This window comes from Plecotus auritus, assembly GCF_963455305.1.
Source record: "Plecotus auritus genome assembly, chromosome: 2".
Lineage (NCBI taxonomy): Eukaryota > Metazoa > Chordata > Mammalia > Chiroptera > Vespertilionidae > Plecotus > Plecotus auritus.
The window spans coordinates 102,819,739-102,847,688 of NC_137771.1; the positions used below are offsets into that span (position 1 = coordinate 102,819,739).

Sequence of the window (27,950 nt, forward strand, 5' to 3'; positions counted from 1 at the left end):
GGAGGAAGCCAAACTTCCTGGCCGGCCCTGGCCTCCACTCAAGGCTACAAAGTTTCAGTTGTAGAAGATAAATAAATCCCAGATCCCAGGGCCTCCTCTTGGGTCGCCGGGGGGCGTGGCCAGCCTGCAAACCACCACAGGCTCCTTGCCCAGGCCACCCCACGCCCCAAGGGAACCCCCACCCTGATCCGGGACACCCTTCAGGGCAAACCAGCTGGCCCCCACCCATGCACCAGGCCTCTATCCTATCTAATAAAAGAGTAATATGCAGATTGACCATCACTCCAACACACAAGATGGCTGCCCTCATGTGGTCAAAGATGGCTGCCCTCATGTGGACACAAGATGGCCACCACAAGATGGCCAGCAGGGGAGGGCAGTTGGGAGGGGTCAGGCCTGCAAGGGAGGGCAGTTGTGGGCGATCAGGCCAGCAGGGGAGGGCAGTCGGGAGGGACCAGGCCTGCAAGGGAGGGCAGTTGTGGGCGATCAGGCCAGCAGGGGAGAGCAGTTGGGAGGGACCAGGCCTTAAAGGGAGGGCAGTTGTGGGTGATCAGGCCAGCAGGGGAGGGCAGTCGGGAGGGACCAGGCCTGCAAGGGAGGGCAGTTGGGGGCGATCAAGCCTGCAGGGGAGGGCAGTTAGGGGTGACCAGGCCGACAGAGGAGGGAAGTTGGGGGTGACCAGTCCTTCAAGGAAGGGCAGTTTGGGGGGCCCAGGCCTGCAGGGGAGAGCAGTTGGGGGGGGACCAGGCCTGCAGGGGAGGGCAGTTAGGGGTGACCAGGCCGGCAGGGGAGGGCAGTTTGGGGCAATCAGGATGGCAGGGAGCAGTTAGGCATCAATCAGGCTGGCAGGGGAGTGGTTGGGGGGTGATCAGGCTGGCAGGCAGAAGCGGTTAGAGGCAATCAGGAAGGCAGGCAGGTGAGCAGTTGGGAGCCAGCAGTCCTGGATTGTGAGAGGGATTTCTGGCTGCCCGTTTAGGCCTGATCCTACTGGTATTGGGCCTAAATGGGCAGTTGGATATCCCTCGAGGGGTCCCAGATTGTAGAGGGTGCAGGCTGGGCTGAGGGACACACGCCCCCGTGCATGAATTTCGTGCACTGGGCCTCTAGTATACTCAATAATCTCTATATGTAAAAGGCTATGTGTCCATCCATCCAACCGGTAGCTATGATGTGCACTGACCACCAGGGGGTAGATGATCAACGCAGGTGCTGCCATGATGCACACTGGCCATTTAAAAATAAACAGCACCACAGACCTGGTGCCGACAAAGCAACATCGGCTTCCCCCAAGTGGGACACAGGCCCCGCCACCACCCCATAGCGACACCCCACCAAATCTCAGCCAATGCTGCCAAGACCCCATGGCGCAAAATGTGGCCCACAGCCCAGCCCATAAACGGTTGCTGTGGGTGCCGGGGAATGACGTCATGTAGCAATGCCTGGCTTCCTCTCTCTAGCAACGACTAGCCTCCTTGCAGTTTCTTCAGCCCACGAACATGACTTGCTTTATAGCCAGGTGCAAACATTTTGCACTTTAACCAAATGTCTGTGAAGCGTTTTCCCGAGCCTCATCTCATTTGATCCTCACAGAAGTCCTGGAGTAGGTACATAGGAGACTCTGTGTGAAATCCTATTTTCTTTTCATTAGGCAGAAACGGAGATTTAGAAAGTTTAGAAACTTGACCCAACTGAAAAGAAGTAAGAAATGGTGGACCTTGAAAAAGACTTCAGGTTTTCTCACTGAGCAGAATATAGTCAAACACTGCTGCAGTTAAATATTTTACCCTTTGTTCTCCTTGCATGATCTACAGTAATAATCTGCTTCATGTTGATATTTACTGCTGTGTTGATGACAATTACCTGAAAGAGAAGTTGGGGTGCTTCACTGGGCTGGAAAAAGTTTAGCTAAATCAGAAAGTAGGTCTAATTAAGCAAGATTATTCTATGTATATAAAGTGCTAAGTTGACTCTTGCATGCACGATACATATTAAGCTCTTGCTGGTGCCAATCACACGCATGTGTTTCTATCTGTCATTGTCGATCATGAATTTGGTTGTCACTTCTATTATAGAGAAAGGACAAATAGCGATATTAAAATATTTCTTCTAATTAATTTCCTTTCAATGTGCACAAATCCATGCATCAGGACACTAGTATTGTAATAAGTATGTATGGTGCCAGGTGGGTACTGAAAATATCAGGGGAGCATTTTGTGAAGTATATGACTGTCTAACCACTATGCTGAACAGCTGACACTAATACAAAATAATATTGAATGTGAACTGTAATTAAAAATAAAATTTTTAATTTTTTTTTGTTGTTAATTCTCACCTGAGGATTTTTCCATTATTATTATTATTAATATTTAGAGAGAGTGGAAGAGAGAGGGAAAGACAGAGGAAAATCCATCTGAGAGAAACACATTAACTGGTTGCCTCCTGCAGGAGCCCCAACCAGGGCCCAGGCCAGGGAGGAGCCTGCAACCAAGGTATATGCCCTTGACCGGAATTGAACCTGGGACCCTTTGGTCTGCAGGCTGACGCTCTATCCACTGAGCAAAACTGGCTAGGGCTAAAAATAAAATTTTAAAAATATATATCACCAGGAAAAAAATTAAAAGTCAATGTTTCTTTGCTTTGAGCTAGAATTATATCAAACTTAATATAGTAATTTTAGCTACTTCTTTCCAGAAATCTTGAATATTTTGTTTGGTACTTAAATATTTCCCCTAAAGATTTGGGAATTCACTAGAAGTGGTGTTTATTGGGCAAATGAAATCATTTAAGACTTGAGACAAAATAAATTAACAGGGAACTTTGTTGAAAAGGTTAGAAACGAGAGTGTGTGTGTGTGTAGGGGGGGAGGGCAGGCAGAGATGTGGGCCATACCTAAGCATGTGGACTTTATTTAATGGGCACATGGGGCGTCAGAAGTTTACATGGTTTCTTTTGTGGAAACAAAACTGTAGGAAGAGCAGAAGGGAAAGAGAATATGTCAGAAAGGCTTTTATAGGTGTTCTAATAATTAATGAGACTCTGTTCCAGGTCAAGGGCAGTGGTAATGAACTAGAAGGGAAATATTTAGAAGACGCTAAAGTAATAGAATCAAGAGTACATGATTATTGTTTAAATGTAGAGTGTGAGGGAGCAGGTAGAGTTGATGTCTGATTTAAATGACAAGTGACAGGGTGGATAGAGAAATGTGTGGAAAAAAGTTAAGTTTTCTGCGTGCTTTGTGGCAAAGAACAAGTATGTCCTGCTGAAAATGCCAGAGCAGGGTTGGGAGTGAGAGGAGCTGTAAATACTTTGTGGATGTGGGAGCTGTCATGTAATAGGTGAAGCTGTGGGCGTTGGAGAAAGCTAGAACTCCATGCCTACTTGTTGATGATTGAGAGCAGGAATGCGAGTGAGGATGGGTGCAGGGGCTGGTGCTGTGGAAGCCAGGGAAAGAGGAATGCCCAGAATGAGGAGCCACACATTGTCACCTGCTGCCACAGGGACACACCTGACTAGGAGAATGGATCTGGCCATTGGGAGAGGAGGTTGCTGTTGACCTTTCTGGAGAGGAGCTAATAGTGCTTGTTGTCCAGTCATCCAAACATTGCCTTAGGTCACAGTGGTCGGCAAACTCATTAGTCAACAGAGCCAAATATCAACAGTACAATGATTGAAATTTCTTTTGAGAGCCAAATTTTTTAAACTTAAACTTCTTCTAACGCCACTTCTTCAAAATAGACTCGCCCAGGCCGTGGTATTTTGTGGAAGAGCCACACTCAAGGGGCCAAAGAGCTGCATGTGGCTCGCGAGCCGCAGTTTGCTGACCACGGCCTTAGGAAACTAAAGCAAGGTTAGGTAAGAGATAGAGTTTACTGACAGAGTTGATCAATAGGCCTTCTTCATTCAGGTAATAATAATAATAATAATAATAATAATAATAATAATAATAATTTCACTCTAAGGAAATAGTCCTTTCAGCTAAATCATGTTTGCCAAACTGGCCTTAATATGAGACTCACCTGGGGTACTTGTTAAGACCCTGTGGGTCTGGAACCTGTGAAACTTTACTGGTTTGTATAGGCACTCCACCTGACTTTTATGATCAGGGGTAATTTTGTTCCTCTGAGCTAGGTGAGCTAGCCATACAGGCAGACCTAGGAGATTTTATGGGTTTAGTTCCAGACCACTGCAATAAAGTAACACTGTAAGCAAGTCATAATCAGGAGAATATGGTGTTCTGGAAACCGAGTTAAGAGTGTGTTTCATGGTGGGCGGGAGAAGGAGCTGATCAGAGGTCAAGTGAACTGAGACCTGACCACGGGGTTTTCAATGTGAAGGTGATAGGTGACTCCAGCTAAAACCTTTTCATTGGAGTGGTAGAGACAAAAACTTGATTAGAAATAGTTAGATTTGGAGACATAGAGTATATAACAACTCTTTCAAGAAATTTGCTCCAAAACGGGCAAGGAATGAATTGGAAGCTAGAGGGGGAGAGTGGTTATTTCTGTGTAATCTGGGTTGGTTTTTATGTTGGGAGAAATCATAGCAGATTGGAATACTGAGAGGAATGGTCTGGTAGAGGAGAATAATTGGTCTGGGGGCAAGAGGAGAGATTTGCAGGTGTGAGTCCACATGTATGCATGAGAGAGAGATCTCTTGCCTGGGTGGAAATGGTGGTGGGAGGTGGGAGTGTGGACTGTTCCCCACAGTAACAGGAGGAGAAGAATACATGGGTCCAGGTGCAGATAAATGGATACATGTGATGGTGGGAAACAGTCTTGTTGGATTATTTCTGATTTCCTCCGAGAAATAGGTAGCATAATCCCTGAGGTGCATGAGCTTGGAAGAGCTGGTGTCAGAAATTGGAGGAAAAATGAGAAATTTGATAGTCAACCTAGGACATTGGGCAAGTGGATAGAGTAGGGAAGTGTCATATGATTGTTGAGCATCAGTAATAGTCCCTTTGAGGTTTGGTGGTCATAATTAAAGTGAGACCAGTCAGCATGGTTACATTTTTCTTTAGCCACATCCAACTGCACAGATGCAAGAATGAAAAAAAAAAGGCAGAAAGTTAAATTTAACTAGGGTTGGATTTCTGCCAGTCAAGTGTGACATGCAAAAGCGGAATAGGGGTTGAAGGTGTAAGAAAGGAAGTGCTTAAAATGAAGGACTGGAATTTCAACTGCATGAGAAAGAAGTGAAAGCATAATGGTAGCGAAGGTAGGTAATAGGATCAATATGGCTTGTAGGTTTGGTGTGGTCAGTGGTTTGTAGGAGTCAGGAAAGTAGAGGAGGTGAGCTGGAAAGAGGTTGTTGGCTTGGGGTGGGATGCTTGAAATTTCAGTGGGACAGGAAGTTGTGCTTGATAATAACAAGGACAAGGGTCTGAACTTGGGAGTAACTGAGGCAAGGTAGACAGATCATGGAAACTGAAAGAATGTGTTAATAGTGACGGTAAACCAGGACCTAAAATGCTCATGGAATGGGGCTAGTGACCTGAGGGTCAGTAAACAATTGCTAGAGGGGTAATGGTTGGAATAGTCTGATCCTGAGGATTTTTAGAGAGGAGAGAAAGAAAGTAGTCTGGGGACTGTGACAAGGTACAAGGAATGCACCTACCCTATCACTAGACCCAGCAGTCAAGGGTATGGAGAAAACAGTTATTGCTTCCAAAGCAGTGTTCTCAGGGAAAGTCAGATTTCATTAGAGCAAGAAGGAAAGTGAGCATTCAGGGAAGACTTCAGGATTGGGGAAGGTAGAAGAGAACAGAGCAGAGAATGTTGAGTTTCATATGGGGAATAGAGTGTGGGAATGAGGGGTGCTCTAGTAGTAGACTGAGACTTTTCATAAGTGATATAAACAGATAAAGGACACAGTGCCATTGTCTTGGAGGCTAGAGGCAGATAGTAGTGGCAGGACAGTAAGTAATATGAGGAGGTGGGCCTTGCTTCTCTCCTGCAAGTAGAAGCCTGGGAGGGGCTGGTTTTCTTTCAAGTGTGTGGAGTAGGGGCTCAATATCTTAGATATCTTTTAAACTTTTTCCTATTAATTTTTAAACTTACAGATCATTAGTGATTATCAGCACATTAGATGGGCGAATTGCTGCCTTGGATCCAGAGAATCATGGTAAAAAGCAATGGGATTTGGATGTGGGATCCGGCTCCTTGGTTTCATCCAGCCTTAGCAAACCAGAGGTAAGAATTTTCATTTAACAGAAAAACTCAGTTGTAATGAGCAATTGCTGATATTAATACTATTTATTTGCCTTTAGAGCTAGGGCTCAGGGCCCCATTGCCTAGCTGTGAGGCCTGTATGCCTCTTACTATGTCCCCTTGGGGCAATTACTTTTTTATTCCTCAGTTCCCCTGTTGTAATGAGGTAGATGATATTAATCACCTACTTCTTAGGGTTGTTTTGGACATGAATTAATCATATCCTATCTAATAAAGAGGGACTATGCTAATTAACCATCACTCCGTCACAAAGATGGCTACACCCACAGCTGAGGCCAAGTTCCCTTAAGGAGCCTTAACCAGCAATCAGCAGGGACCTGAGGCTATGCCCTCCCCCACCCTGGTGGGGCTTGACAGGGGACCTCAGGCCGCACCCCCCCACCCAGCAGGGCTTGACAGGGGACCTCAAGGTGCGCTTCCCGTCCTGGTGCTGGGCTAGGGGACCTCAGACTGCACCCCCCGCCCGGCAGGGCTTGACAGGGGACCTCAGGCCGCGCCTCCCGCCTTGGCACCAGGCTGGGGGACCTCAGGCCACGCCCCCACCCTGTGGGGCTTGATGGGGACCTCAGGCTGCGACCCCCGCCCCAGTGCCAGGCCAGGGGACCAGAGGCCACGCCCCCCGCCCGGTGGGGCTTGATGGGGGACCTCAAGGTGTGCTTCCCATTCTGGTGCTGGGCTAGGGGACCTCAGACTGCTCCCCCTACCCCAGCGCCAGGCTGGGGGACCTCAGGCCGCGCCCCCCACCAGGTGGGGCTTGACAGGGGACTTCAGGCCACACCCCCCGCCCCAGCACCGGGCCAGGGGACCTGAGGCTGTGCCCCCCTGCCTGGCGGGGCTTGACAGTGGACCTCAGGCCGTGCTCCCCACCCAGCGGGGCTTGACAGGGGATCTCAGGCCATGTCCCACACCTGGCAGGGCTTGACAGGGGACCTCAAGGCACGCCCCCCGCCCTGGTCTGGGCTGGGGGACCTCAGGCCACACCCCCCATCCTGGCACTGGGCCAGGGGACCTGAGGCTAATTCCCCTGCCTGGGGCTTGACAAGGGTGGGAATGGCCGGGTCTGAATCTAGCCCAATGTGGGGGTGGGCGGCCGGGTCTGGATCTCAAGTGATTTTGAGGTGAATGTGGGTGGTCAGGGACTTGACTCTGGGTCCCATGGTGTGCTGCAGACTCTGACAGGAGGAAGGTTTTCATATACATTTTACTAATTTTCTTTCATCTCTGACACTTCTATTATAGAGAAAGGGCAAATAGCAATATTAAATTATTGCCTCTAATTAATCCCCTTTTAATGTGCACGAATTTTGTGCACCAGGCCACTAGTAAATGAATAACTAAGGATACTATCTGCTATATCAGTATAGCTCATTATTTAAGCTGTAACATGATCATTTGTTATTGTCACATGGTCCCTAAATAATAAACTAAATATAAGTAACTTAACTGTGCTTTAATAGTTAGAAATACAAGGGTGGAGCAAAAGCAGGTTTACAGTTGTGAGTATGTAAAAGTTTCTTCTTTATTTTTATTTTTTTTTAAACATCAGTGTATATTGATTGGTTGCCTCTCACATGCGCCCTCATCAGGGGGATTGAACCTGCAGTCCAGGTAGGTGCCCTTAACTGGGAATCGAACCCAAGACCCTTCAGTGCATGGGCTGATGCTCTAACCACTTAAACACATTGGCCAGGGCAAGAGTTTATTCTTTTACTATTATTTATTAATTATTGCATTATTTTCTGTCCGAACAACTGTAAACCTACTTTTGCCCCACCCTGTACATACTGCAAAACCTCATAAATGATTCTTTCTGTACAGTTTCCCTCCAGTGTGCATCCTTATTGTGAGCATAATTCATCTGAAATTTTCTTGGAATGTAATTTTAGACAAATTTGGTTATTTGCAACAAGAGACCTGCTTCCAAAACTACTCTGCCACGTGACTCTAAGACTTAGGTAGGTGGCTTAGCCCCTCAGAGCATTAGTGTCCTCATCACGAAAGTTCAGACATTTCCTTCCTTGAGGAGGTTAGGGGAATGTGTAAACGAGGCAAGTATTTTCTCATGTTTAGTCTTGACTCTGATGGATTTAGTCTCCTTTTCTGGAGCTTTATTCTCCTGTTTAAATTATTTAAAATAAGTCCCTCTTTTAAGTTGTGACTGCTCACATGAAAGCAGTCATGTCTGTTTTCCAGAATACCCTCAGCCTTCTACCTCACCAAGTGTTCCTTTGGGACACTCCCTTTTTACTCTAATTTTCATCTGTCTTTCCCTTTCAAAAAGCTTCTTAGCTGGTATCAAGTCTGAAAAAAGGCAGATCTTAACACCAGGGGTTTGAGAATGAATTGATTAGTGGTGAAGGAATTTTCTGATGGGAAAAGTACTGCTGAGTGACCCATCTGCTCCCCAGGAAACCTAGCCTGGAGTTTTCCTGGAGTACCAGGAAAGCATTTAGGGAGGTGGCACTGCCCAACCTCCACATTTGCTGTGTGCTAAGCCCTGACTAGACTTTCAGAGTGCCTGCTATTCACCGGACAGTATGCTGAAAATATCTGTTCAGAATAGTGAACTTCTGTTGTATTATGAAATATTAATACAAGTAGCAATTTGATTAAAAATGATATTAAAATTTTTGAATCAGGTATAATATTCAAATGATTACTACTCGAGCTAAACATTCATTTGTTTGTGTTCTGTTGGGATTATGCTTGGGTATGCACATTTTGTTTTATTTTTAAACTAGACCTAAAAGAGGATCAGCAAAATCAGAAGATTATAAGCTGTTTACATCTGAGGTAATATTACAATGTGCTGCAGGGATGCAAAGCATGTATGTGTTTGCAAAGTAAAACATACACATTCATGAAAGATAAATTGCATGGTATGAACAGAGTAGGGTGCAAATAGTGGTAATAACCTGAATGCTGTAGTATATCCTTTATAATAAAGAGGTAATATGCAAATTGACCCTCACACCCTCACAAGATGGCTGCCTACAACCAGGCCAGCAGGGGGGTTAGTGAGGGACGACCAAACGACTGAACAAGCAGGCTGCGTGGGGCGACTAGGCCAGCAGGGGGATTAGTGAGAGACGACCAAACGACTGAACAAGCAGGCTGCGTGGGGCAACCAGGCCGGCGGGGGGGCCGTGAGGGGCAACCAGGCCGGCAGGGCGGGCAGGTGGGGTGACCAGGCCAGCAGAGGGGGCACTTAGGGAAAATCAGGCTGGCACGGGGGGGCAGTAAGAGGCGACCAGACTGGTAGGGGGGCAGTAAGAGGCAACCAGGCCAGTGGGAGGGGGCAGTTAGGGGCAACCAGGCTGGCCGGGGGTTGCAGTTGGGGGCAACCAGGCTGCATGGGGCAACCAGACCGGCAGGGACTGACGACCAAACGACTGAACAAGCAGGCTGTGTGGGGTGACCAGGCCGGCAGGGGGGGGGGGGGCAGTTGGGGTCGACCAGGCCAACAGGGGGGCCAGTAAGGGGTGACCAGGCTGGTGGGGCAGGGGCAGTTAGGAGCGACCAGGTTGGCAGGGAGGGGGCATTTGGGGGTGACCAGGCCGGTAGGCAGGTGAGCAATTAAGAGCCAGTGGTCCAGGATTGTGAGGGATGTCCGACTGCCGGGATCGGCCCTAAACTGGCAGTCGGACATCCCCCAAGGGGTCCTGGATTGGAGAGGGTGCAGGCTGGGCTGAGGGGGACCCCCGCCCCCCGTGCACGAATTTTGTGCACCGGGCCTCTAGTTTAAATTATAAGCAGCTAATTGTACTTGAAGGTTTTCTTATATAGTTTGTATACAATATTATGTTAATTTCAAGTAAACAATATAGTAATTTGACTTTTTAAAATATATTTTATTGATTTTTAAAAAAATGTATATTTTATTAATTTTTTACAGAGAGGAAGGGAGAGGGATAGAGAGTTAGAACATCGATGAGAGAGAAACATCGATCAGCTGCCTCCTGCATACCCCCTACTGGGGATGTGCCCGCAACCAAGGTACATGCCCTTGACCAGAATCGAACCTGGGACCCTTCAGTCCACAGGCTGATGCTCTATCCACTGAGCCAAACCAGTCAGGGATTTTACTGATATTTTACAGAGAGGAAGGAAGAGGGATAGAGAGCTAGAAACATCGATGAGAGAGAAACATTGCTCAGCTGCCTCCTGCACACCTCCTACTGGGGATGAGCCTGCAACCAAGGTACATGCCCTTGACCGGAATCAAACCTGGGACCTTTCAGTCCACAAGCCGAGGCTCTATCCACTGAGCCAAACCGGTCAGGGCAGTAATTAGACTTTTTAAAAAATAAGTTAACATTTCTTTTTTTAAAATATTTTTTTATTTATTTCAGAGAGGAAGGGAGAGGGAGAGAGATAGAAACTCAGTGATGAGGACTGAGTCCACAACCGGGCATATGCCCTGACTTGGGAATTGAACCATGACCTCCTGGTTTATAGGTTCATGCTCAACCACTGAGTCACGCCGGCTGGGCTGATTTAACATTTTTATACCTTACAATGTGATCACCCCTCTAATTCTAGTAATCACCTGTCACTGTGCAAATTTATCACAATGTTACTGACTTTATTCTGCTTCACCTTTCTTACCCATTCCCCGCCCCTTTCCCTCTGGTAACCATCCTTTGACCTCTGTTTCTATGAGTCTGTTTTTATTTTATTGTACTTGCTTGCTTTTTGTGGTGGTGGTTTTGTGTTTTTTTTTTTTTTAGATTCCACATATAAGTGAAGCCATATTGTATTTGTCATTCTCTGACTTATTTCATTTAGTATGATACCTACTAGGTCAATCTATGTTGTTGCAAATAGCAAGATTTCATCTTCTTTTATTGCTATGTAGTATTCTGTTGTATATTTGCACCACATCTTCTTTATCCAGTCATCTAACCATAGACTCTAGGATAATTCCATATCCTGGCTATTGCAAATAATGCTGCAATGAACATAAGGGTGCATATATCTTTTTAAATTAGTATTTTTGTTTTCTTCAGATATATACCCAGAAGTAGAATTTCTGGGTCATATGGTAGATTTATTTTTAGTTTATTGAGGAATCTCCATACTGTATTGCATAGTGGCTGCACCAATTTGCATTCCCTCAGCAGTGTACAAGTGTTCCCTTTTCTCCACATCCTCGTCAATACTTGTAATTTGTTGACTTTTTTATAATAACCATATATATATATATATATACATATATATATATGTATATATATATATATATATTAATTTCAGAGAGGAAGGGAGAGGGAGAGTTAGAAACATCAATGATGAGAGACAATCACTGATCGGCTACCTCCTGCACACCCCCACTGGGGACTGAGCACACAACTGAGGCATATGCCCTTGACCGGAATTGAACCCTGGACCCTTCAGTCCGAAGGCCGACACTCTATCCACTGAGCCAAACCGTCTAGGGCAATATAATAACCATTTTGACAAGTGTGACGTGATATCTCACTATGGTTTTAATTTGCATTTTAAGATGATTAGTGATGTTGAGCATCTTTTCATATATCTGTTGACCCTGTGTATATCTTCATTGTAGAAATGTCTCTTTATGTCTCCTGCCTACTTTTTGATCAAATTGTGTATGTTTTTTTTATTGAATTGTAGGAGTTTCTTATATATTTTGGATATCAACCCCTTATCGGATATATAGGATGTCCCAAAAAATGTATACACACACACTTTGAATAATTAAATACATTTCATTTAAAAAATTGAACTATCAGCTATTAAAGTATGTATATATTTTTTGGGATACCCTGTAGTATTTGCAAATATATTCTCCTATTCACTAGGTTGTCTTTTTGTTATGTTGATCATTTTCTTTGCTCTGCAGAAAGCTTTTTAGTTTGATTAAGTCCCATTTGTCTATTCTTTTGTTTCCCCGATTTCAAGTAGTTTATTACCTACCAGAGGCCCGTTGCAGGAAGATTCCTGCAATAGGGCTTCCTGCAGTGTTCTGCTTTCCTCCCTTCTCCCCCGCCCCACCTGCTTTCCTCCCTTCTCCCCTGCCCCGCCTTCTTCCCTCCCTTCTCCGCAGCCCTGCTTGCTTGCTTGCTTCTCTGCAACTTCGCTCCCTTCTGCAACGCTTGGCTTGGCTTCCTTCTTCTACGCTGTGTTCAGTCTTCACTCTGCTCCTGGATATGCAAATTAACCGCCATCTTGGTTGGGTTAATTTGCATACTTGCTCCTGATTGGCTTGTGGGTGTGGCTTGTGGGTGTAGCAGAGTGATGGTTAATTTGCATATTACTCTTTTATTAGATAGGAGGATGTTTTATTCTAGAAGTTTTGTGATTTTTAGGGCTTACATTTAAGTCTTTAATCCATTTTGAGTTTATTTTTGTGTATGGTGTAAGACAAGCATATCATACTCGCAGCCTGTGGGCTACATGTGGCCCACAATGAATATTTTTGTGGCCCAGCCAATATAACGGTATGTAAGAAACATTTTAATAAAAATTTCATAACTTAATTTTTACAATATCCTGTTATACATAATTATTAATAATTAGAACTACAACATTCACTAATGACTGATTAGTATAATCGTGTTGCATTCATTTTCCTTATGCGCAGGCGCACCATTTCTCTTCACTAATCCTAGAAGCGAATATTTTAGCAGCCGATTGCCACATCATTAGTTTTGTACTGACTTGTTTGGTGTGCACAATAGGAAATATTTCACTTTTGGAGAACAAGAAAAATAGGTTTATTTGTGTTATGCTTATTAATTTGTGCAGTTATTCAGTGTCTGGTAAGTTAATGTTCAAAAAAAAATATTAATTTTTATTAAAATATTCTATTTATGTTAATGGTTACTCATTTATTTCAGCGCTTTGTATTCAGCATGTCTATCAAAATAAACCTACGTTTCTATTAAAATTGAAGCTTTTGTTTTTTTGTGGCCCATATAAACTTAAACCTTGTTTATTTGGCCCGTGTTAGCCTTTGAGTTTGACATGCTTGGTGTAAGAAAATGGTCCATTCTGAGAAGAATGTTATTGGTATTTGAGGGGATTGCACTGAAGCTGTAGATTGCTTTGGGTAGTATGGTTGTCTTAGCAATATAAATTCTGTCACCCTCTATCTTTTGATTGGAGCATTTAGTCCATTTACATTTAAAGTAATTATTGATAGGTATGTGTTTATTGCCATTTTGTTGTTTTTGTTATTGTTCTCTGTTACTTTCTTCTTCACTTGATCTCTTTCCTGTTGATTTACTGGCTTTCTTTAGTGTTTTGATTGAGTTTCTTGTGCTTGCTTCAGCAGTACATTACTAAAATCGATTGGGTTTGTTTCTTTTTATTTTTTTTGTGTATTTTTTTTAAATGTGCTTAGTTTATGGTTACCATGAGGTCCATATATATCCATCTATTTCTGTAGCAGTCTATTTTTAGCTGATAGGCATTTAAGTTGAAACACATTCTAATTGCAGTACATTTTTGCTTTCCCTTCTACTCTTTTTTAAAATTTATCTTTATTGTTGTGTTACAGATGTCCCCATTTTTCCCTCATTGACCCCCTCCACCCCACACTGGTCCATGCCTCAAACCTTCACCACAACTATTGTCCGTGTCCATGGGTTATGCATATATGCATATAAGCCCTCTACTCTTTTCGATGCAGTGTTTTATATATTTTTGTTTTGTGTACCTATTTTTTGTAGTTATAGTTAATTTTTCTACTTTTGTTTTTTAACCTTCATTTTAGCTTTTTTTGTTTTTTAAATATATTTTTATTTGTTTTAGAGAGGAAGGGAGAGAGAGATTGATTCTCATTTTTTTAAAAATATATTTTATTGATTTTTTACAGAGAGGAAGGGAGAGGGAGAGAGAGTTAGAAACATCGATGGGGGAGAAACATCGATCAGCCACCTCCTGCACACCTCCTACTGGGGATGTGCCTGCAACCAAGGTACATACCCTTGACTGGAATCAAACCTGGGACCTTTCAGTCCACAGGCTGATGCTCTATCCACTGAGCCAAACTGGTTAGGGCTGATTCTCTCTCACCATTGATGTTTCTTTGAATGGCTGCCTCCTGCACTTCCCCTACTGGGGATCGAGTCCATAACCCCGGCATGTGCCCTTGACCAGAATTGAACCTGGGACCCTTCAGTCTGCAGGCTGATGCTCTATCCACTGAGCCAAACTGGCTAGGGCTTAAGGTGTATTCTTATTAGCATTTACAGATGTGCCCTAGTTTCTAGGCCTAGTACTTTAGATAGTAGCTAAGAATTTTGTTTTTAATTTTCAGAAAGACCACCTGAGATGAAACCTGATTTGCTTTCCTCTGGTAATTTATATGTAGATTCAACCTTCAAAAAGCATTTAGGAGATTTGGCTGTGGTCTTAAATTTTAATTTGTTTTGTAACATATCAGCATAGTTTTTCTTTAGGTCTCTGGGTAGCATTTGGACTACACTTTACCAAATCTAAGTAGGTACAATATCCTTGAACTGTTTACTTGTCTATATCTTGGAACACATTCATAAATATAAAGATCTTTCTTATATTTACATAGAATGCATATTATAATTGTGTGTATATAACAAGTTTGTCCTTAGATGAATAGCTTTATATTTTCCTTTATTTAGAGATATATTTGTTTTTTGTTTCAGTTTTCTGTTAAATTGCCTGTGTTTCTTTTTTTTTTTTTTCCTTCCCCCCTCTTAAAAAGAACAAACACGTCTATAGTTAGAGTTTGGGGTTTTGTTTTATTTTAGACTTGTTCCTCCCCAAGGGACACTGCGTTTCTGTTTCAGACAGTTGTGAAACAGACAACCATGAAGCTGGAGCTCTCCAGCTTGCCCACTGACTCAGACTGCATTCATTAAGAAGGGTCTTCCCTGGTGGGGTAGCCTTTGGAAAGAATACACTTTTTATGGTTACTGATTCATGGTTCACAAAAGAGTCCATTCGTAAACCCTTTTGAGTATTACTTTATTAAAAGAAGTTTTTAAAGATTCTCAAACTTTTGCTCTGGCCAGTGTGGCTCAGTTGGTTGGGCATCTTCTTATGCACTGAAAGATTACTGGTTTGATTCCCAGTTAGCACACATGCCTGGTTGCGGCCTCAATCTACAGGAGGGGGTGTGCAGGAGACAGCCGATTGATCATCCGCTCTCATATCAATGTTTTTCTCTGTCCCTCTCCCTTTCTCTCTCTGTAAAAATCAATAAAAAAATCTTTAAAAAGAATGATTCTCAAACTTATACTTAAAAATGCCAGGTCATTTTACAGTTTTTATTTGTACATTAACTAGTATATATTCAGCCTGGCTGTGTCATGGATGTGTTGGTTTATTGTGAAAAGTCACTGTCAATCATGTGGCAAGCCCATCTATATATATAATCAATCTATCTATCTATCTATCTATCTATCTATCTATCTATCTATATATATATATATAAAGAGGTAATATGCAAATTAGGCCGGGACACCATATCGGTCACGACCAGCTCAGGAGGAGGGGCCTGGCTCAGGCCCAGAGCCTGAGAGAACAACAGACAGGGCAGCCTGTGCCCAGCCCCGGAGTCGGAGAGAACAACCCGCAGGGGGGCTGGAGCGGTGACACAAATGCACAGGGGGGCTGAAGGGCACGTACCTAGGTTGCAGGCTCCTCCCTGGCCGGGGCCCAAGTCAGGGCTCATGCAGGAGGCAACCAATCGAAGTGTGCCTCTCACACTGATGTTTCTCTCTGTCTTTCCCTTTCTCTTCCACGCTCTTTAAAAATCAATGGGAAAATATCATCATGTGAGGATTAAAAAAAAGAAGAAATGTCATATCCTATGAAAGAGACTCTTGAAAATGCCTAAAGAAAGTTGTCTTTTTTCTGTGGTGAAGGGACTGGAGTCTGTGTTGATGAAAACACCTTGGCGGCTGCAGTGGCAGCAGCAGCAGCGGGGTGACGCCTTCCCCTGATCAGCCTGGTTGCCTCCCGTCAGTAGGACATCCCCTGAGGGCTCCTGGACTGTGAGAGGGGGCAGGCTGTGCTGAGGGACCCACCCCCGTCCGCCCAGTGCACAAATTTTGTGCACCGGGCCTCTAGTATTTAAATAATTGCTTCAGCTAATTGCTTTTCTTTTAATTATAGGAATGAAGCATTGCTTTGATTCAATTTTGTTTTATTAATCCCTTAGCATGGCTGAAAGCAGTGCTGTGAACCAAACCAATTTATTCAAGCTATAACCAAGTGAAAAATTGATTTGACCTAATTTTTTAAGAAATTGACTTCTCATGCACATTGTTTTTGTACTTCATGAATGTATATTAGTATAAGTAAAGGCAGAGATAGTTTCTAAAATCTCAATATGAAAAATATGCTTAAGAAATTAGTCTGGTAATTTTCCTTGGGGATTTTGTTTTGTAGGTTAAGTTTAGGTTAAGGAAAGAAAGAATGAAACAGTTATTTACTTGGTATTTCACTGCTTTTGGGCATGAATTAACAATTTTTGAAGATAAATACTAAATCACTTAATGATTTGTTTTTTCTTCTCCATTTACTTCTATTCCACATTTACATTTCCTTTTATGCATATCACACAGGGTGACTTCTGCAGCTAATGTTCAGATCTGGTAAAAGCTCTCATAAACTCTTACATTAGATCATCTTTCTTAGTCTTTGAGGTGTGATTTCCCAGGAACACTGTTCTTTTAGCAATTAAGCCTCCCTTACTCTCCCCATCATGGTAATTTAAATGTTTTCAGGGAAATAAAAAAAAGTATTTTCTCAACACAATAATGTTGGAACTTTTTAACTCACAAATAGTCAATTCTGGCATGTAGTAGTCTGGTCAGTTTCTCATTTTGATTTATTATAAGTTACCATTTTATGTTGTACACATTGTGCATCATTTTTGAAGAACTGAAATATAAAAAAATATGCCTGTTAATTTTCCTTCATGTTGCTTATTTTTATGATGAAGTACTTTACGATCTGGCAGAGCATCCTATCTAATAAAGAGGGAATATGCTAATTGACCCTCACTCCATCGCAAAGATGGCGGCGCCCACAGCCAATAAGGAGGGAATATGCTCATTGACTGCCCCACTCTCAAAGATGGTGGCACCCACAGCCACAAGATGGCAGTGCCCAGTCTCCTCAGCCCCGCCGGGGCAGCAGACATGTGGTAAGGCCTTGCTGCACGCCTGCCTCTGGAGTTCCCCAGTCCCCTCAGCCCCCCAGCTGCCCAGGGCTGGCCTGAGGCGCAGGCAAGCCTCAGATGGCAGCTGCCCAGCCACCCAGGGCTGCCCGAGGCTCAGGTAACCAGGGCCAGCGGAGGCTTGTGCTGCCGGCAGTGGCAGCAGCAGAGGTGTGATGGGGGCATCGCCTTCCCCTGATTGCTGGGTCGCCTCCCATCCCTGAGGGCTCCTGGATTGTGAGAGGGGGCAGGCCGGGCTGAGGGACCCCCCTCTCCAGTGCATGCATTTTCATGCACTGGGCCTCTAGTCCTATCTAATAAAGAGGGAATATGTTAATTGACCATCACTCTGTCACAAAGATGGCTGCACCCACAGCTGAGGCCAAGTTCCCATAAGGAGCCTTAATGAGAAATCATCAGGGTCCTGAGGCTACACCCTCCTCCGCCACAGCTGTGGGGCTTGACAGGGGACCTCAGACCATGTCCCCCACCCGGCAGGGCTTGACAGTGGATCTCTGGCCGCACCCCCCACCCAGCAGGGTTTGACAGGGTACCTCAAGGTGCGCTTCCCGTCCTGGTGCTGGGCTAGGGGACCTCAGGCTGCTCCCCCCGCCCCAGCACCAGGCCAGGGGACCTCAGGCCGTGCCCCCCCACCTGGCGGGGCTTGACGGGGGACCTCAGGCCGCGCCCCCCACCCAGTGGGGCTTGACAGGGGAACTCAGGCCGCACCCCCGCCCCAGTACTGGGCCAGGGGACCTAAGGCTGCGCCCTCCTGCCTGACTGGGCTTGACAGGGGACCTCAGGCCATGCCCCCACCCAGCGGGGATTTATGGGGGACCTCAAGGTGCACCCCCAGTGCTGGGTTGGGGAACTCAGGCCACGCCCCCACCCAGTGGGGCTTGACGGGGGACCTGAGGCTGTGCCCCCCTCCCAGTGCTGGGCCAGGGACCTGAGGCTGCACCCCCCTGCTTGGCGGGGCTTGACAGGGGATCTCAGGCCGTGTCCCCCACCTGGCAGGGCTTGTTGGAGGACTCAAGGCACTCCCCCTGCCCCGGTCTGGGCTGGGGGACCACAGGCCATGCTCCCCATCCTGGCACCGGGCCAGGGGACCTGAGGCTACGTCCCCTGCCTGGTAGGGCTTGACAAGGATGAGACTGGCCGAGTCTGGATCTAGCCCAATTGGGGGGGGGTGGTCGGGTCTGGGTCTCACACGATTTTGAGGTGCATGTGGGTGGGTGGGGACTTGACTCTGGGTCCCGTAGTGAGCCCCAGACACTGACAGGAGGAAGGTTTTCATATACATTTTACTAATTTTCTTTCATCTCTGACACTTCTATTATAGAGAAAGGGCAAATAGCAATATTAAATTATTGCCTCTAATTAATCCCCTTTTAATGTGCACGAATTTCGTGCACTGGGTCACTAGTCTGTATTATAATCAAAGGAGAATTTTAGGGCTGATAGAGATTTCTGGTAACAATTTGATAGGTTTGATTTTTTAAAATTGATGAGAGAGAGAGAGAGAGAAACATTGATTAGAATCATTGATTTGTTGTCCCACGTATTTATGCATTCACTGGTTGATTCTTTTATGTGCCATGACTGGCAATTGAACCCTCAATCTTGGCATATTGGGATGATGCTCTAAACCAGTGGTCAGCAAACTCATTAGTCAACAGAGCCAAATATCAACAGTACAACGATTGAAATTTCTTTTGAGAGCCAAATTTTTTAAATTTAAACTTCTAACACCACTTCTTCAAAATAGACTCAGCCAGGCTGTGGTATTTTGTGGAAGAGCCACACTCAAGGGGCCAAAGAGCCGCATGTGGCTCGCGAGCCGCAGTTTGCCGACCACGGCTCTAAACAAATGAGCTACCCAGCCAGGGCCCGATATATTTAATTCTTACATTGAATTCATCTTTGTTTAGTTTTGAGTCTTTGTTTTTAAATGGATGTTGTGGATCCAGGGTTGGGAAAGAAATAATTGACATGGCATAGTTAAGGTTTCTACACCTTGAATTTACTTTTAGAGCAACTACTTGAATTCTATAAGCTTCTTTGGAAATGTTTGAAATTTGGTGTTAATGAACCATAGTTATTTTCTGAAGTTTTCTTATAGAAAACTAGAGGCCTGGTGCATGAAATTCGTGCACGGGGGTGTGTGTGTCCCTCAGCCCAGCCTGCACCCTCTCCAATCTGGGACCCCTCGAGGGATGTCCTGGTGGGATCGGGCCTAAATGGCAGTCAGACATCCCTATCACAATCCAGGACTGCTGGCTCCCAACTGCTTGCCTGCCTGCCTTCCTGATTGCCCCTAACCGCTTCTGCCTGCCAGCCTGATCACCCCCTAACCACTCCCCTGCCAGCCTGATTGATGCCTAACTGCTCCCCTGCCAGCCTGTTTTCCCTTAACTACCCTACCCTGCAGGCCTGGTCACCCCTAACTGCCCTCCCTGCAGGCCTTGTCCTCCCCAACTGCTCTCCCCTGCAGGCCTGGGTCCCCCCCAACTGCCCTCCCCTGCAGGCCTGGTCACTCCTAACTGCCCTCCCCTGCAGGCCTGGGTCCCTCCCACCTGCCTTTCCCTGCTGGCCTGATCGCCCACAACTGCCCTCCCTTGCAGGCCTGGTCCCTTCCAACTGCCCTCCCCTGCTGGCCTGATTGCCCCCAACTGCCCTCCCTTGCAGGCCTGGTCCCTCCCAACTGCCCTCCCCTGCTGGCCATCTTGTGGTGGCCATCTTGTGTCCACATGGGGGCAGGATCTTTGACCACATGGGGGCAGCCATCTTGTGTGTTGGAGTGATGGTCAAGCTGCATATTACTCTTTTATTAGATAGGATAGAGGCCTGGTGCATTGGTGGGTGCCAGCTGGTTTGCCCTGAAGGGTGTCCTGCATCAGGGTGGGGGGTTCCCTTGGGGCATGGGGCAGCCTGGGCGAGGGGCCTGTGGTGGTTTGCAGGCTGACCAGGCCCCCTGGCGACCCAAGCGGAGGTCCTGGTATCTGGGGTTTATTTATCTTCTACAATTGAAACTTTGTAGCCTGGAGCAGAGCCAAGCCTTCTGCTTGCTCCATGCTGGCAGCCATTTCTATTGGGTTTTATGTATCTTCTATAATTGAAAATTTGTAGCCTTAAGCGAGGCCTGGGCCGGCCTGGGTGTGCGGAAAGCTTGGCTTCCTCCATCGCCCAGGGCAACCCTAGCTTCCTGCTCTTTCAAGCTCTGTGGCTGCTGCCATTTCTGTTTGGATTTATGTATCTTCTATCATTGAAACTTTGTAGCCTTGAGTGGAGGCCTAGGTCGGCATGGGCAGGCGGAAAGCTTGGCTTCCTCCATTGCCAGGGAAACCCAAGCCTCCCTTCTGCTCTCTGTGGCTGTAGCCATCTTGGTTGGGTTTATTTGCATATTCTCTCCTGATTGGCTTGTGGGCGTCACTTGTGGGTGTGGCTTGTGGGTGTAGCAGAGTGAGGGTTAATTTGCATTACTCTTTTATTAAATAGGATAAAAGAAGCCTTGTGATGAATTTATATATTTTTGTTTTAATGCTTTTTCTTAATAAGTATATATACCATATACATATCCTATCTAATAAAGAGTAATATTCAAATTAACCATCACTCTGACACACCCACCAGCCACGCCCACCAGCCAGTCTGGAGCGAGTATGCAAATTAACCCAACCAAGATGGCTGCAGCCACGGAGAGAGCAGGAGGGAGGCTTTGGGTTTCCTTGGCAATGGAGGCAGCCAAGCTTTCCGCCTGCCCTTGCCGGCCCAGGCCTCCACTCAATGCTACAAAATTTCAATTATAGAAGATAAATAATTCCCAACAGAAATGGTGGAGGCAGAGCAGGAGGCTAGGGTTGCCTCCGATGATGGAGGAAGCCAAGCTTTCCCCACATCCTGGCCAGCCCAGGCCTCAGCTTAAAGCTACAAAATTTCAATTATAGAAGATACATAAATCCCAACAGAAATGGCTGCCACCACGGAGCGAGCAGAAGGCTTGGCTCTGCTTCAGGCTACAAAGTTTCAATTATAGAAGAAAAATAAACCCCAAATACCAGGGCCTCCGCTTGGGTCGCCAGAGGGTGTGGTCAGCCTGCAAACCACCACAGGCCCCTCGCCCAGGCTGCCCCACACCCCAAGGGAACCCCCATCCTGATCCAGGACACCCTTCAGGGCAAACCAGCTGGCACCCACCAATGCACCAGGCCTCTATCCTATCTAATAAAAGAGTAATATGCAGCTTGACCATCACTCCAACACACAAGATGGCTGCCCCCATGTGGTCAAAGATCCTGCCCCCATGTGGACACAAGATGGCCACCACAAGATGGCCAGCAGGGGAGGGCAGTTGGGAGGGACCAGGCCTGCAAGGGAGGGCAGTTGGGGGCGATCAAGCCTGCAGGGGAGGGCAGTTAGGGGTGACCAGGCTGGCAGAGGAGGGAAGTTGGGGACAAACAGGCTGGTAGGGGAGTGGTTAGGGGCAATCAGGCTGGCAGGGGAGCAGTTAGGCATCAATCAGGCTGGCAGGGGAGTGGTTAGGGGGTGATCAGGCTGGCAGGCAGAAGTGGTTAGGGGCAATCAGGAAGGCAGGCCGGCGAGCAGTTGGGAGCCATCAGTCCTGGATTGGAGAGGGTGCAGGCTGGGCTGAGGGACACACCCCCTCGTGCACGAATTTCGTGCACCAGGCCTCTGGTATATACATACTAGAAGTGAAATTCGTGCATGAGGGCGGTGTCCCTCAGCCCAGCCTGCACCCTCTCCAATCTGGGATCCCTCGAGGGATGTCCGACTGCCTGTTTAACATCCCTCTCACAATCTAGGACTGCTGGCTCCCAACTGCCCTCCCCTGCAGGCGTGGTCCCCCCCAACTGCCCTCCCCTGCAGGCCTGGATCCCCCCAACTGCCCTCCCCTGCAGGCCTTGTCCCCCCACAACTGCCATCCCCTGTAGGCCTGGTCCCCCCCAACTGCCCTCCCCTGCAGGCCTGGTCCCCCCCAACTGCCCTCCCCTGCTGGCCTGGTCTCCCCCAACTGCCCTCCTCTGCTGGCCTGGTCATCCCTAACTTTCCACAATTGCCCTCCCCTGCAGGTCATCTTGTGGTGGCCATTTTGTGTACAAATGGGGGCAGCCACCTTTGACCACATGGGGGTGGCCATCTTGTGTCTTGGTGTGATGGTCAATTTGCATATTACTCTTTTATTAGATAGGATATGGTACACACACATAGTCACACATATGAAGTACATTAGAGGTTCAAAATAACAGCCCTGGATTATTACATGACATAACAACTATTGTTTGATTAGCATTGATAGTTTGCTGAGTGATAGCAAACCCATTCTTATTTAATCATTAACATAGCCTTATAAGATATTCTTATTAACTCCCATTTTTTCAGAAATTTAGACTCAAAATGGTTCAGAAATTTGTCTGATGTAGTAAAGGTGAGACTCATTGGACTTATTGATCTTTGGACTTATTTCTTGTTTTCTTTCCAATATTCTCTTTTTTTGAAATCTCTCAATACTTACCAATGTATTTGTATTTCCTGTACTAATAATTATAATTCTTTTAAAAAAAATATATTTCTTTATTGATTTCAGAGAGGAACGGAGAAGGAGAGATGGAAACATCAATGATGAGAGAGAATCATTGATTAGTTGCCTCCTGCACGCCCCCTACTGGGGATCGAGCCCGAAACCCAGGCATGTGCCCTTGGCCGGAATCGAATCTGGGACCCTTCCGTCTGCAGGCCGATGCTCTATCCCAGCCGTGGGCAAACTATCTGGCCCGCGGAGCCGAAAGAGCGGAGGGTTCTCTTGCTCTCCCCTCCGCTCCTTTACTTTGAAATTATATTAGTTCACACAAACACTCCATCCATGCTTTTGTTCCGGCCCTCCGGTCCAGTTTAAGAACCCATTGTGGCCCTTGAGTCAAAAAGTTTGCCCACCCCTGCTCTATCCACTGAGCCAAGCTGGCTAGGGCAATAATTATAATTATAATTCTTAATGTACTTTATCAAGAATAATATCTTAAATACATCATGTAGATAGCATGTTGGTGTGTGAATACTTTATAAATAGAAATACTTGCACAATTAGAAATAACTGACTTATAATGCAAATGCCTCACTGAGACGACCCTTTGATTCATTCATCTGTCTCCTTGAAAGTCTCACAATAAAAGAGAATATCAAAAACTCTGTCTTTTTTTTTTTGGTATGTTTGTTTTGTTTTGTTTTGTTTTCGTGTTTCAGAGAGGAAGGAGAAGGAGAGAGAGAGAGAAACATCAATGATGAGAGAGAATCATTGATCAGCTACCTTGTGCAGGCCTCCCACTGGGGATCAAGCCTGAAACCTGGGCACGTGATCGGAATCGAACCCTGGACCCTTCAGTCTGCAGGTCGACACTTAATCCACTGAGCCAAACCAGCTAGGGCTGCTTTGACTGTGGAGGTGTTGGGTGAGCAGGAAAAGGAGTGGGGGAAAAGCAGCAGGCCAACATATCACCAAAGTGGCAGAAACATAAATCAGTAATTTGGGGACCAAAAGACATAACCTTTTAAAAAAGTTGTGGAGACTGATTTTGAGGATCAAGTACAGTAAATTAATGTGAAGAATTTTGTAAAACGGTAAAGTGTTAGTTTTATTCCAAGGTTACATAGTGTCTGGTGGAGTTGGGGAAGGGATCCAGGAGAGGGGTGGGTGGAGGGGGCTGTGGGGTGATCATCTCGCTGTGGACATGTCTCTATTTCATGTTTTGGATGCCTGCTGTTGCCTCACCACCACAATTTGCAAAACCTTTAACTCTTACTGCTTCTTGGCTTATACTTGGGATTTGGCTTTTATAACCACCAGGACAGTGCATTCCTTTTCCCTCCTTCTTGGTTAGGGAATACACTGGATACAACTTTTTGGATTTGAGAATGTTGAGTCACTACTTGAGAAAATGCAAATCCAGCTTCCAAAGTGAATGAGGGGAAGTTCTTTATAGAAAAATTCTAGCTAATAAATGTAGAAAGAATGATAGAATTAGAAATCATTACTTTATCCCCTTTATTGAACTAGTAATCATCAATTGATACTAAAATGGTAAAAAGTTGATGAGACACTTTAAAACAGGGAGCAGACTGACTCCTCTGAATCCATTGATTAACAGTAACAAATATGATCTAACACAGGGGTTGGCAAACTTTTCTATAAAGGGCTAGATAGTAAACATCTTGGGCTTTGTAGGCCACATGATCTCTGTAGGTGTAGCGGGAAAGCAGTCATAGACATAGACTGTGTGGCAATGAAACTTTATTTACCAAAACACACAGTTGGTTTTGGTCCATGAGCTATAGTTTGCTGACCTCTAATATAGTAGGAAGTTTATAGCACCATGTATGAAGTAGTCTTGTCAAAAAAAATTGAACCTGCATCAGATCAAAGCTCCAGGGCAGATCTCACTTTTCAACAAATACTGGGATAAAGGAACCAGTTCAAAATCTAGACTGTGGGACATTCTAGAGGAGGACTAAATATCTTTTCTCAAGTAAATCAGTACACAAAAAAGGGAGTGGAAAGTGCTCTTAAGGGGAAAAAATTAATGTTAATTCTATTATATGTAATGTTGGTATGATAGTTATTTCTCAGCAATGAAGTATTTATAGGAGAAACTAGAAGCCCAGTACACGAAATTTGTGCACGGGGGTTGTGTCCCTCAGCCCAGCCTGTGCCCTCTCCAATCTGGGACCCCTCGAGGGATGTCCGACTGCCCGTTTAGGGCAGTCGGACATCCCTCTCACAATCCAGGACTGCTGGCTCCCAACTGCTTGCCTGCCTGTCTTCCTGATTGCCCCTAACCGCTTCTGCCTGCCAGCCTGATCACCCCCTAACCACTCTCCTGCCAGCCTGATTGATGCCTAACTGCTCCCCAGCCAGCCTGTTTTCCCCTAACTGCCTTCCCCTGCAGGCCTGGTGCCCCCTAACTGTCCTCCCTGCTGGCCTGGTCACCCGTAACTGCCCTTCCCTGCAGGCCCGGTCACCCCCAACTTCCCTCCTCTGCTGGCCTGGTCACCCCTAACTGCCCTCCCCTGCAGGCTTGATCGCCCCCAACTGCCCTCCCTTGCAGGCCTGGTCCCTCCCAACTGCCCTCCCCTGCTGGCCTGATCGCCCACAACTGCCCTCCCCTGTAAGCCTGATCCCTCCCAACTGCCCTTCCCTGCTGGCCACCTTGTCGTAGCTATCTTGTGTCCACATGGGGGCAGCCATCTTGTGTGTTGGAGTGATGGTCAATTTGCATAGTACCCTTTTATTAGATAGGATAAAATGATGTCTGTAACTTTAAATAAAATAATTTAGTAAACAAGTATATGAAATGTTGATAATTGTTGAAACTGTGTGATAGATACGAAGGGGTTTATTATATTGTTATTTTCATTAAAATATTTATTATGCCTTGTCTGGTGTGGCTCAGCTGGTAGGAATGTAGTCCCATACACCAAAAGGTCATGGGTTTCATTCCCGGTACCAGTCCTGGTGCTTACCAGAGGCAGCCAATCGATGTTTCTCTGAGTCTCTCTCTCTCCCTCCCTTCCCCTCTCTCTAAAAATCAATGAAAAGATGTCCTTGGGTAAGGAAAATAAATAAATAAAACATGTATTTTATATTTTATATGTTTAAAAATTTTTATATATGTTAACATGAAGTTGCATATACCCTGAAAAATGTATGTGTGGATGGTATGTGGGCAGGAGGTGGTGGATTGCATGGTTAAAGGAATTTTTGTTTTTATTGCTGGTTATGTTCATTTTAGTAGTAGTACTTTCTACATTTTCTCATTTGAAGGTCTTTCTGCCACTTGAAAATAAGAGTTATTTTCACATTCTGATTTCAAATAGCAGACTGGTGACATGTGCCACCGATATTCATTGTGCCATGTAGATCTTGTTCAGAAACAAGTTGAGTTTCTTTACCAAGTTGATTTGTGATTGCATGAAGACCTTGTCGGACCTTTGGTACTAGTTTGCTAGCCAATCTGACAAACCTCTTACTTTAAAATTATGAACAGAAAAAGCAAATGGGGGAAAACAAGAATTTATGTTTATAAAATGACTGAAGGGGGGAAGCAAGTTGCACAATTAGTTTGAGATGCAGAGCAGCAAATCAGAGTAAATAGCTGCTTACAGGGACCAGTCTGTGGAATATGAAAATGCATCAGGGTAACCTATATTTTGTTCCATCAAGAGATTTGCTGCTGACTATCTGGGTGACTCATTCCTATGCTGGAGAGTGAGGTAATGCTCTTGTGAGGGTTGATGTCATCTCTCTACCTGAACTGAATGCATGTACTGCTTCCTGTGGCTCTCAAGGAAAAGCACCATCTGCTTTCACATATGTAGTCTGCAAAATTCACGAAGAGTGGTACAAAGGTTAGCATTCATGTGTATAACTTATAAGCGGCCAATTAGTGAAGAGCGGAGCTATAAGGGTGAACTTTTATTTATTTATTTATTTATTTATATTTTTTTATTTTTTAAATAAATCTTTATTCAGATTATTACAATTATTTCTCCTTTTTCCCCCCATAGCTCCCTTCCAACCCTTTCCCACCCCACCTTCTGCCCTTACCTCCCCCCCACTGTCCTTATCCATAGGTGTATGATTTTTGTCCATTCTCTTCATGAACCCCCCATACCCCTTTCCCCCTGAGAATTATCAGTCCACTCCCTTTCTATGCCCCTGATTCTATTATATTCCCCAGATTATTCTGCTCCTCAGGTTTTTAATTCACTTGATTTTTAGGTTCACTTGTTGATAGATATGTATTTGTTGTTCATAATTTTTCTCTTTACTTTTTCTTCTTCCTCTTCTTTAAGAATACCTTTCAGCATTTCATATAATACTGGTTTGGTGGTGATGAACTCCTTTAGCTTTTTCTTATCTGTGAAGCTCTTTATTTGCCCTTCAATTCTGAAAGATAGCTTTGCTGGGTAGAGTAATCTTGGTTGTAGGTTCTTGCTATTCATCTCATTGAAAATTTCTTGCCACTCCCATCTGGCCTGCATAGTTTCTGTTGAGAAATCAGCTGACAGTCGTATGGGTGCTCCCTTGTAGGTAATTAACTGTTTTTCTCTTGCTGCTTTTAATATTCTCTCTTTGTCTTTTGCTCTTGGCATTTTAATTATGATGTGTCTTGGTGTGGTCCTCTTTGGATTCCTTTTGTTTGGGGTTCTGTGTGCTTCCTGGACTTGTAAGTCTATTTCTTTCACCAGGTGGGGGAAGTTTTCGGTCATTATTTCTTCAAATAGGTTTTCAGTATCTTGCTCTCTCTCTTCTTCTGGCACCCCCATAATTCTGATGTTGGTACGCTTGAAGTTGTCCCAGAGTCTTCTTACATTATCTTCAACTTTTTGGATTTTTTTTTTTTTGCTTTTTGCTTTTTCGGTTGAGTGTTTTTTGCTTCTTTGTATTTCAATTCTTTGACTTGATTCTTGTGTTCCTCTATTCTGTTTCTGGGTCTCTGTATAATATTTTTTATTTCAGTCAGTGTATGTTTAATTTC

The 27,950-nt window shown here is 45.2% G+C and overlaps 1 protein-coding gene across 1 annotated transcript in view; it reads left to right on the forward strand.

Moving 5' to 3' along the window:
* EIF2AK3 (eukaryotic translation initiation factor 2 alpha kinase 3) overlaps positions 1 to 27,950 on the forward strand; it is a 119,923-nt gene that overhangs the window by 11,931 nt on the left and 80,042 nt on the right. The window contains exon 2 of the mRNA XM_080657770.1: positions 6,062 to 6,191. Coding sequence (XP_080513896.1) covers positions 6,062 to 6,191 — 130 coding nt within the window. The remainder of the gene's footprint in view (positions 1 to 6,061; positions 6,192 to 27,950) is intronic.